The 11,791-nt window shown below is 38.3% G+C and overlaps 1 protein-coding gene across 1 annotated transcript; it reads right to left on the reverse strand.

The window, feature by feature from the left end:
* Positions 1–6,604: 6,604 nt before the first annotated feature.
* LOC125004264 (endoplasmic reticulum resident protein 27) lies at positions 6,605–11,544 on the reverse strand. The gene is made up of 7 exons (XM_047578753.1): positions 11,344–11,544; positions 9,741–9,826; positions 8,741–8,878; positions 8,521–8,637; positions 8,169–8,294; positions 7,777–7,974; positions 6,605–6,723 (listed from the first exon to the last, which is right to left on the reverse strand). The coding sequence occupies exons 1-7, from the start codon at positions 11,399–11,401 to the stop codon at positions 6,682–6,684; spliced, it is 765 nt and encodes a 254-aa protein (XP_047434709.1). The 5' UTR covers positions 11,402–11,544; the 3' UTR covers positions 6,605–6,681.
* Positions 11,545–11,791: the final 247 nt, after the last annotated feature.

Consider the following 11,791-nt stretch of genomic DNA (forward strand, 5'->3'; position numbering starts at 1 on the left):
AAAAAAAAGTGCGATCAATCGCTAACTGGTATACCAGGAACAAAAAAGTTAGAAAAAATGTTGTGATCTCACTCAAATCCAAACGAGCGATATATTCTTCAGGGAATGGGAACACCAGGCGTTGGTCGGGAGGTGGGAAAGAGACACGCCGGGACAATCTACAATGATATTCAAGTAGTCCGCTCAGACTACTTCTATCTACTTTGCCAAAGATCCCACCAATAATTTTTATCCAGTGATTGAGCTATGGGACACAGATGGGTTTGTTTACAATGTTGGTCCGCTTGTCAAAAAATGCAATGTGAATACAAACCAAAACAAGTTTTTCTTTTTTTTAAAAGGTCCGGATCAAACAATTGAACTATCGGACTTTCCTGGTGTGAATACGAAGAAAGAAAAATCTGAGGTGGAGAAAGAACAACTTGAAAGAGAACTGAGCCAAGACTGGCCAGGTGCTAGTTTATCACCACGTCTCTGCAGGGTGTATCCCTTTGTTGCAAAACTGGTCTTACTGGCCTTACGATGATTTACATATCAGTGTTTTGATTTCAAGAGCATTAAATAATGGTTGTACTTCTGACAATGTTAAACTCAGAAGTAGGATGAGAGAGACATGAAAACAAACACTCAGTTAACATCATGTCAGCATGAAAACACATTATCAGAAACATTCATTCATTCCTACGACTTTCCTCAATATCCTAATTCATACTAAATTAATAATAATATTAAAATTGCTATTATAAATTAATAATTAAATAATAACAGTAAGCAACACTAACTAATATCAAGAAGAAGGACAGGTAGATTATATTCAGACTCTGCTAATGGCAATAATTATTTTTTTTCACGTGCAAGTAAACGCACTAAGTGAGGATCAGGTAGGAAGGACTTTCTTTAATGACTAGGGCGTTGTCTCAGGGGATTGGAGGACCTAAGTGGCCAGGGGTCAGGACCCGTCCACCAATGATGGGAGAGTTCAGAATAAACCACGACTCCTCCCCACCTGTAGACAACCAATCATATTATTTTTGTTGAAACCATTATAACAGTGTGAAACTACTGAAAATCAACCTTTTCTGGGACGTTAGCCAAGGTTAACTGAACAGATTTCATGAATTTCTATATTCCAAAACATGTTTGAATAGATAGCTTAAATTGACAGCAAGAAGTCGTGGTTTTTCCAGAGGAATTAACGAACACGCTGACACCAACCAGTCTTGCTTTGTAGAATATAAACGTATTAAAAAGCTATAACAGTATTGCTTGTTATAATTACATTCCAAAGATTTTTCTTCAACTAGCCTCTGGATGGCAGTATGGCTCCATGGTAGCCATACGAATAAAATATGAATAAAATATTCAAAGGCTAACTTCTTCATTATATGGCCTAGAAAGATGTTCAAAACAGGGTTTTGACACTGAATACAAATCTAAATACAAATCAGCGGAATCAGAGGTCCTGCAGCTCTAATTTATTTATAATGTTTATCTCAACGGGAGAAGTCTGGTCCTTCTTGTCTGTTTGGAGTACCTATATGGATTAACAGGTCTATGAGAAAGGTCTTAAATCCTTCGTTTGTTGGCATTGGAATGTGCTTAAAAGCCTGTTTTATGGCTTTGTTTTATGGTGTCAGAAATCTGCAAAGGAAACAAAACCAGTCTTGTGCATTATGGACTGTCCAACCCCTCATGCTGGTTCAGGGGAGAAATCAGATGTTCTCCTACAGCAGGGAGCAAGTTTAGAAAAGAACATTAATCTGATCTGTTCAATACTGCTTCCTCAAAAACATACTGATAGATTTATGCCACGATTTAAAGCTCTTGTTGGAGCGAGAGGCAAACCGCACCAAAGCCATCCCAATGCACATCCAGCTCCTGTCCACCCTGCGATGTTTGGCCACCGGAACATTTCAGCGAAAGTGTGGAGACATATGAGGCATTTCACAGCTGACACTAAGCAAAATCACGAAGGCAGTGTAGGATGAAATAATTTCTCTGGTCTTAGTTTACATCCAGTTCCCATACAGCCATCACAAACAAACCCAATTTAAACAAGGATTTCAGGTCATTGCCAGATTCCCAAACATAATTTGGAGCCAGATTGCACCCACATCACAATAAAACCATCCAATGAATTCAGTTACATGAATGGGAAATGATTTAATTCAGTCATTACAAAAATATTGTGACATACATCTCTATTAAACGTTGCTGGAAGAACGCACTTCAGTGTAAACCTCAAAAACTCAATTCAAACTAGAGAGAGGATCATACAAATATTTTAGATCTGCCTGATCTTTGGAAGGTTAGAAATTTCATTGTTCTTTATTTTAATTTGATCTAATTTCATTTTTTATTTATTTAACATTTGCGCTGCGCATGCATCAATTTGTTTCGGTGACTGTTTATTTGCAATAAAATGTTTGCGATGTTGGTGAGATGATCCTTTATTTCATTTATGAATTTGGTGGGGTCTTGTTGATTTTTGCAAGAATGATTCAACCCCAACTCCCCTGGCTCCTCCGCTTCTGGCTCCAGGGCGGAGCACACAGGTAGGACTGGCCCTCTTCACCATGATTTCGGTGAGGGTAAAAAAAATCCCTTCACACATTGTTAAAGGGATTGTGGATACCATGTACGGTCAATTGGAGGTGTTTCTGAATGCAAAGGACCCAAACTTTGCGCGAACATGATAGTTAAGAACAAGTGGGATTTAACATAACAATTATGTGTGTAGCGTGTGCGTGTCTGCACATTTGCTAAATCCAGATTTCTTTGTACTTTCACACATTCTGAATTTCATTCCAAATTGGGGCTCAGTAGGTAGAGTGGGCTGTTAGCAGTTCAATCCCTGGAGTGTGCCATATGCCGAAGCATCCTTGAGCAAGACACTCAGTGCGTTTACATGTAGAACTTAATCGAGCTGTGCTCAAAATTTGACTTTCTGACTACAGTCCTTGTCCCAGTTTACATGAAGCACAAGAAGATCGAATAACTGTTCTCCTTCTCCACACTAGGTGGTGATATGTGTCTTTTCAGCGGGATAATACCACGTTAATATAGCTCGATATCCGGTTGACCTATTACTTAATATAATAAACAAGAGTTGTTCATGTGGCAGACCGGCATTTCAAACAACAACCAGATGGATAATAGTACATTTTTTAATCTTGTACGTAATGTTCGTACTACTTCTGGTCCAGGGAAGATCCGCGCTATCCCTCAGACGGTTCTTCTAGCAGCTCTGTTCCCCTTCTTCTTGTGCAATTGGCTTTCTTGGACGTTTTTGTTCCGGGGTCACATGCCAGTGCAGTGGTTGTGGAGCCTGCACACACGTATTATCCGATTGAAAACTCCTATACCAATCACATTATCTGGGTGTCACAATCGGATAATGAGAACTAATTTTAATCGGAGTAATGTGTTTACATGCACTTAAGTTCTCCTGTTATAGTCCGATTAAGGCAATAATTATTTTTTTTCACGTGCATGTAAACGTACTGACTACGACCCAGTTGCTCCCAGTGCAACTGGCACTGAAAAGCACAATATAAAAGAAAGACCATTTCTAGTGGAGCATGGAATTCCTTTAGTGAATGAGGCCCCAGTATGGCAATGCTATCGCAGGCTTCTGCCATCTCAGTACTGGGAGTTCAAAGCTCATATTCAGGAGTTATTTGAGTTTTTGTTGTTGTTTTTATATACATTTCTCAGTAGTTGCACATTTTTTATTTCATGTATTTTGCATGAAAACACCAAACACACACACCACTGAGTGTTTTCAATTATTGAATAAATGTGAGAAGTCGAAAATTTTTGTCATTAAGACGTGATGATGGGTCCCAAAGCCAGACTAGTTATGAACCACTGACCACTGAGAGCACTGAAGAAGTATAGTGTAGCCGCAATGGATGCAACTGTGTATATTGTAGGTGATATTCCTTTTGCTGCTGTGTTAACTATTACATTGGTATTACGCATTTGTTAGCCCTGCTGGTAACACTTTCTATGAAGGTTGTATTTATAATGCCCTATGGATGCATTCTTAATATTTTATAAGGTGTCTATAAAGCATTATAATGCTCATTATTACATCTATACGTATTCACAAGTCGTCATAACCAACTTCATGATGCATTATGACAACTGGTTATGAATGATTATAATTTTAATCTTAATAGTACATTATAAATATTTCAGTATCTCCTGTATCTCCTGTATAGCAATCCATAATGAGTTTTGACTTTACTATAGTCCTTTATATCTGTAGTTATAAGTATATGTAATAAAGTTATAATATTGTATACATCTCCCTACAGCACAACAGCTATGCAATATCATGTTGGGTTTTAAAGGGGTTAATAAGGCCTTCAGCCTGTGTATAACCTTGGGAAGAATCAAGAAAAATGTTACTTACGCTATCTCACCATATCAGGAGTTGTCTTTCGCTTTGCTACAGCTTGCTCACAGACTAGGACACATCAAACCCTAATATCTCACACGCTGGAAACCAGAAAAAGCTAATTGGCTACACATAGAAACTCACCTTTCCTCTCCTTCAGCCCAGGATCTTTATACCATTTGGAAAGGGCAGTTCACCTACGCACAAATCACGCGACAATTTCTCACGTTTTGGATATTTATTTGGTACACAGAGAATAGATATTGATTTCAGAGTCAGTTCACCTTAGGGGTAGAAAGAACCAAAAGCCCCACTTCAGGGACGTACAGTGACCTTATTCTACCTAGGGTTTGATGTGTCCTAGTCTGTGAGCAAGCTGTAGCAAAGCAAAAGATAACTCCTGACATGGTGAGATAGCGTAAGTAACATTTTTCTTGATTCTTCCCAAGGTTATACACAGGCTGAAGGCCTTATTAACCCCTTTAAAACCCAACAGCTGTTTATAACTGTGTGCTGTAGGGAGATGCATACAATATCATAACTTTATTACATATACTTATAGCTACAGATATAAATGACTATAGTAGAAGTCAAAACTCATTATGCATTGCTATACACATTTAGCCAAGCAAAGTAGTTATGATGCATCATAAAATAAACAAGTGACTAGGAGATACTGAAATATTTATAATGTACTATTCAGATTAAAATTATAATCATTCATAACCAGTTGTCATAATGCATCATGGAGTTGGTTATGACGACTTGTGAATACGTATAGATGGTAATAATGAGCATTACAATGCTTTATAGACACCTTATAAAATATTATGAATGCATCCATAGGGCATTATAAATACAAACTTCATAGAAAGTGTTACCGCTCTGCTTATTACCCACAGTATACTTAGTGCTTACTCATTAAAGACTTGTTTTATTTAGAGGTCAATTTTAGTTATAGAGCTTAAAGAGTTACTGTGCTAAATTGCTGGAGATAATGTGGTCATATCATCTCCAGCATAACTACAGTATATGACACAAACATTCTCTTTGATTGTATGCCTGCATAAAACATAAAAGGGCATTAGAAAATAATAATTGACGATACCTTACCCTGTGTAATAATTGACATCAGAGTAAATAGCAATTTTTGAAAGGACTTCCCATCTGCACCCAGAGCTTTATTACTGACATTTAACTTAAAAATGATAAAAATTAAAATTGAAGAGTATGAACTATTTAAATTAATAAGCAAATGAACAGAACACGACATTGTTTTTCATTTTAGAGCTTTTTTCATTAAACTGAAAAACACATATCTGTCGCCCTTCGACCTCCACAAGCTCAAATTCAGATCTCTCAAGCGTCCCGGTTGCTACTGTAAACAAGCTCATGTGGCAGGAAACATTCAACACACTGTGTATTTCCGTCTGGTCTGTGAGAAAAGTTCACCTGCCAGAATTTCCCAATTCCACCGGATGTATCCACTTGGCAGTAAAACACCACTAATTATACTGATCCAATTCTGGGCCTTGAAATTCCCTTCTTGCTTGAGAGAATATTGCTGGGACCAGACCAGACTTTTTCACTCATGATGTCTACAGTCTAGGAGGTTTTTGTAGGGCTTTTAGGGCCTTTATGACTAAATACTCTACCTTCTATCTCATATTTACAGAGCCTGATGTGCCATCAAGTCAAATGTTAAGTTCATTTGAATTCAGATGCCCTGTTTTTTCTATTATGTGTTTTCTGCCTCTATATTACCAGACATCTTTATATTGTGTTAAGGTAGTTTTTCATGTTATTCACACACATGGTATTTCAGAATGAATCATATGAGAAACGTCTACTTTCTAGAGTATCTTAACTTCCTCAGTCAGTCTTTGCAGTCTGCTTTCTGTCAGTCTCTTAGAGGTCGGTTTGTTGTGGTACTGATAATAACATTAGTGGTCAGACTAACAAACTCCGCCATATCACTGGCTTCTGGTCAGTGACCTGTGGTCCACTAACCATACCACAGACAGGGTCACACTCATGTAAACAGACAAAACATAATATACAGGGGTAAAAAAGTTAAGACACATGATATGCACTCACGCACACACATTCTAAATCTAAACTGGAATTCCACAAGAAGTCAGAAAGTCATTTTGACTTGACTTTCTTGTCACTGCAGAAAGAATGCACTTCCAATGCTCCTTTTTTTTTTTTTTTTTTTTTTTTTTTTTTAATGAATGTATAATGAATGTATAACAATTACATGTGTTTTTTGAGTCCTAGAGCTCTGTTTTGGTTTCTGCTCCGGCCTGCTTCACCTCCTGAAAAGTAAATGTGAAATAAGTAGAATACAACAGACAATATAGTGCCAGGAGCACTACAAAGATGTAAAAATTGTGTTTATCTTAAGGCAATTTAGTTTTCACAGAAGTTAGAGAAAAACTGAATAGTTTCAATTTAGGGAAGAACTTATATATATATATATATATCAACTGCACCGGTGTATTAAGAGCCATTCAGTTTGTTTTTAGTATTTAGTTTCAGAGGGAAAAAAACTGTATCCATTTATAAGCAGTAAGGAAAGTGGTAAGGAAAAACAAACAATTAGTAACGCAAATCTTTCAAGTGACCATGTGCAGAAATTTCAAAAGTAATTGACAATTAAACATTTAGATACTAAACCAATAAAGAGAAGCATACAGTTGTAGAGTTGACTCAAGTCTCTTCATGGTGACCCTGATTGTATTAGTAAGTATAGGGAAGCAGGGCTGTTATAAGCAGCAAGATGGAAGAGAAGCTGAAGTAAACCTAAAGGGAGGGTTTTAAAGAAGATATCGTTCTAATTTATTTTTGTTAATTATTTTTTTTCTTCTATTTAACACTGTTTCTACCTTATAAATATTTTCCCCTCACTGAGAATTAAGTGCTAGCTTTCCACCCAAACTAATCTAAATTGTTAGAGCTACAGGTTAGGGATGACACTAACTCTGATCTTTCTTTCTGGCTGAATGGTTTCAGACAAACCACATAGAGGACCAGCTCGAAGCTCTGACAGAAGAAATGGATACACAGAGTAAGATTTCCTGTCTTTTCTGTGACTTATATACTTTAGCGTGACAGAAATAAGTGCTTGTATTTAACTGGTGTGGACCAGTCGTAGTTGCAATTTTGGTTTCATCTGACTCTTCCTGTGTTGTTTTTAGTGTTTTATGTACACACACATTTTTCTTCAATCAAGTGCATCTTGAAATTTGACCTGAAATGCACCTGATTTAATTATGTTTAAAATGGCAGAAAAAAAGTAGCTTAAGAATTGGGATAAATATGTACTCTTATGAACTGTGACTAATTTTAGGTTAGGGAAGCCTGCTCACCTTCAGTTCGCCTCGCAGGAAGGACTGGCAAAACTCCCGAACTCGATCTGTAGTAATTTCTCCTTCAGGTAGGAGCCACTTCATGTCAGAGTCCCCATCATAGATGCCAACTCGCGGAAGATCCTGTGACTTGAGGCCAAAATACTCAAGTGACCGAAAGTTTGACTGCAGGGCTCCATTAATCAGCACGAACAAGAACTGGAACGCAGACAAAGTTTCATCATAAAGTTTCATAAAGTAGCCTAATTAGTCCACAGATTAAATCATGTCATTTGAATATGTGGCAGAATATAAATGACAAATACTGTGAAAAGTGTGATGTTACTATGAATTGTACAAACCCACATGTAACTGTTCTTTGTCAGGTGAATTAAGGTTATAAATGTTCTCACCTTGCCTGTGAACTCAGGGGCCAGAGCTCCCAATCGCTCCTTGAGCTCAGTATATTCTTCACTGCCCCTATTAGCAAAGAGCAGGAGGTGTGACTTCACCTCTGAATTGAACAGACCCACTGCAGTCTGAGAGAAAGAGAAAAGAGAGAGAATGGAGTATATGGGAAAAAAAAGGTGGGAGCAATGCCATTCTGACTGGGCATGATCACCTTTATCATACCTTTCACCTGACAGGACATTTTTCTCTGTGTTAGTGTGTGTGCAAGATCTCATCTTGTTTTTACCTTCCTAAAAGTTCTTTGCCTTCTACATATCTCATACCTTTACTTTGTCTTCAACATGCTGGACCTACCACTTGGTTGTACTCTGTGATGTATCGGACCTCGTTGATGGTAATGAAGTTGACAAGACCATCACTTTCTAACTTCTCAATCTCAGCAAGAACAAGGTTCTCCTGGTGGTTATCTGCCTGGAACACATTACAGGCATCATCACCACACTGATTGTATCCAAAACATTTGTTAGTTAAAATAAGCAGATAAAATCATGCTGGGTATGATGGGGTAGAATACCTTTCTGAAGAGGGTGAGGGTGTCCGAGGACAGGCCGTAGTCTGCCCACACCTCCTTCACAGTGCAAATGGCTACAGGGACTGAATCCACACGTTTTGCAGCTACAATGAGTTCCTTATAGCCATGACTATCTTCTCCCTGAAATACAGTATTTAGTTAATAGTTATATTAAATCTCATCTTTATTTTATCTTTATCTTTATTGTCAAAATGTGTTGATCACTATTCTGACATTGTGTATGGCTCTTGTGACCTAAATCATGGTCAAACTATAGTTTGAATAAAAACCAAAGGAAAAGGAATTTAGAAAGTGCAGGTGGCAGAATAAAATCAGTAAAAAAGAGAAATGAGGATGACTCAAAGGAAGGTGAACCATATCTGTTTCTGAGACACTGTTGCATGAGTTCTGGTAATTCAATTTCACATTCTGCAGCCTGTAATATGTGTTCATTCTCAATGAATCACAGCAACAGTATTTTGGTCTCTTTTTGCCTTGAGAATCATGGTCCAACTATGTGCTTTCTGTCTCTTCCACTCTCCTCTCATGAACTTCCTCCCTGAGTTACACTTGTTTATGAAAGAGTCAATGGAGCCAATCCCACAAGTCTACAGATACATACATATTTCCTGTTGAGTCTGCCATCTTCCCCCGCACAAGAATTCTGGCCAAGAGCGTGCCTCTGTGGGACAGCCAGCCATGCTCTGTCCTCACAGCAGCAGCATTGCCAAAGGTGTGGCCACAGGAAATATATCCTTCTTCAAAAAACTATTTATGACAGCAGCATCACCAAGACCAGGACACAAACAAGTGTTGTATTTTTGGAAACCTAACAGTCTCACTCTTAGCTTGTTATGCTTAACTACACATGATCAGACAAATTAACTAAGCTGTAAAACAGCCTGTGGGCCTGTGCCTGTGGGCTCGTTTTAAAGATGTTGCAAAGCTTTTTTGAGCACATGATTGAGCCATTTTTTATTTGCATGCATTCTTCTTGTCTGACCTCCAGGAATCCAATGACCACAACTTCAGCAGAGTCAATGAAGGCCTCAGCAGCTTTGGTGTTGTTCAGCCTGGGAGGGCGACTGTCTACGAAAGAAAGACATGAAGTGCAAAAGGAAAACATTTAAGCACTGGGCTCAATTTACTAATTAAATCAAACTTTATTTATTTAAGACTTTTCATGTGGAAGTAACACAAAGTCCTTCACAGGGATTAAAAACAACAAACAGAGGGGCCCGTCCACATGAGGGGGGGTCCCAGCCTGTTGACTATGGGAGCACAGCAACAAAGACCACTCCAGCCCAGGCAGAGAGGCAGGCTCCACATCTAACTGCACAGCACCCAACCACCCAGGCTGAAAGGACCCAAAGGACGGCGCCCTCGCTATGGACATATATACGAAGACGCCGCATTGACTGTGGAGGCTGCGGCGCATGTAAACTAACGAAGGAAGAAGGAAGGAGGTACTTCACAATTTTAAAGTAGAATTAATCTCCGAATTTTGGACAGATTTCCAAATGGTTTGATTTGTTAAAAACGTCATACATGTAGCTATGATACGGGGTGATTGGATTTTAAAAATGTTGGTTACTACCTAAATACAAATTGTCACCTTCCTAAAATAATGGCTTATATATTTTTTTTTTGACAAAATATTTTTAACAATAAATATCATAGATTTATCACAGGTAGGATGTAATTAAGGGATAATATAGAGTGAGCAAGTTGTTGAAATAAACCCTGAGAGGTCAGAGCATCGCAACCGTGAAACAAGCAGCATCCCTTGCAACGGCCTGTTACACAGGAAAAAACAGACTTAAACCTTAGACTGTAATTGGTTGCCTAGGATGCAGCATCTCATAGACCTAATTATTATTAATGGTAAATTTTGTTGTAGACAGTTCTTCTGGTTACTTTTCTCACATTATAGACAGTATAATGAGCCCAGTTGCAAATTTTTTGGACAGCTAGTGATTTTAGAGTAAGAGGACCACTCCACCCCCTTGAGGCCCTAAATGTTCATTCTATCCAGTATTTTAAGGCATGGGACTTATTTGAGTTATTGTCCCTTGTGTTGGTCCACTGATCTTTTTCAAGACAGAGACAGAAGGTCACGATCTCTGTCATTAAAAATGAAAGGATTAGTAAATTGAATCATGGTTACCTTAATTGACTTATCTATGTGCGTATAATCAAAATCTCACATACTACACTTTAGCAGGTGTGATTACCATGTTTACTTTTACAATCAAACATTTTAGTACAGACTATGACTGAGACTGATGTCATTAGATTTTGACCTGACAGTTGCGCCAGAAGAAGTTAAGAAATCACCAACATTATTATAGTTCAGAAGTAGAGTTACTTCAGAAATTAAGTTATAGGATCACAAGTCTATTGGTGTTGTAGTCATGGATCCTGAGTGTATCTACAGACTTGACTGCTATTATCAATTCAGTTGTGTACATACTATCTAAAAAGGCAACGAAACATATCACATGAACAATACATTGCGGAGGAGAGTACACAATACATAATTAGTACAAAGAGAACCATATTATTATTATTAGATTCCATGCAATATTTATAGTAAAATGACTTACCGTTCTCTGTTGCAATGACAGAGGACACAAGGAGGGCATATAACAGAGTGATCAGCATATTGCTGCTGTGTCAGCTGAGGTGGAGGTAGGTGAACAATAAGCAAGACAAGCAAAAAAGACTTTGTAGCTGTCTGACTCTTCACAAAGAGTCGTGTCACCTCTGTGGCTACTGTGGCTTCCCTGGGTTGTGATTGGTAGCTCCATGGGACTCAGCCAGGTGCTTTTGATAAATTCTGCTGAAGGAATGCTGGACTACGTGTCAGTGTATAATAGGGGACTCTGTGTGTGTGTGTGTGCGCGTGTGTGTGTGTGTGTGTGTGTGTGTGTGTGTGTGTGTGTGTGTGTGTCCATGTGTGTGTGTTTTTCTTATTTGAGCAGCATCATACCTGTGATCCTTGCTCTTTGATTTCTCAGTGTCATTAGCATTAGCAGTTGATCTTTAATCTTT

This window comes from Mugil cephalus, chromosome 2, assembly GCF_022458985.1.
Source record: "Mugil cephalus isolate CIBA_MC_2020 chromosome 2, CIBA_Mcephalus_1.1, whole genome shotgun sequence".
In the NCBI taxonomy this organism is placed as follows: domain Eukaryota; kingdom Metazoa; phylum Chordata; class Actinopteri; order Mugiliformes; family Mugilidae; genus Mugil; species Mugil cephalus.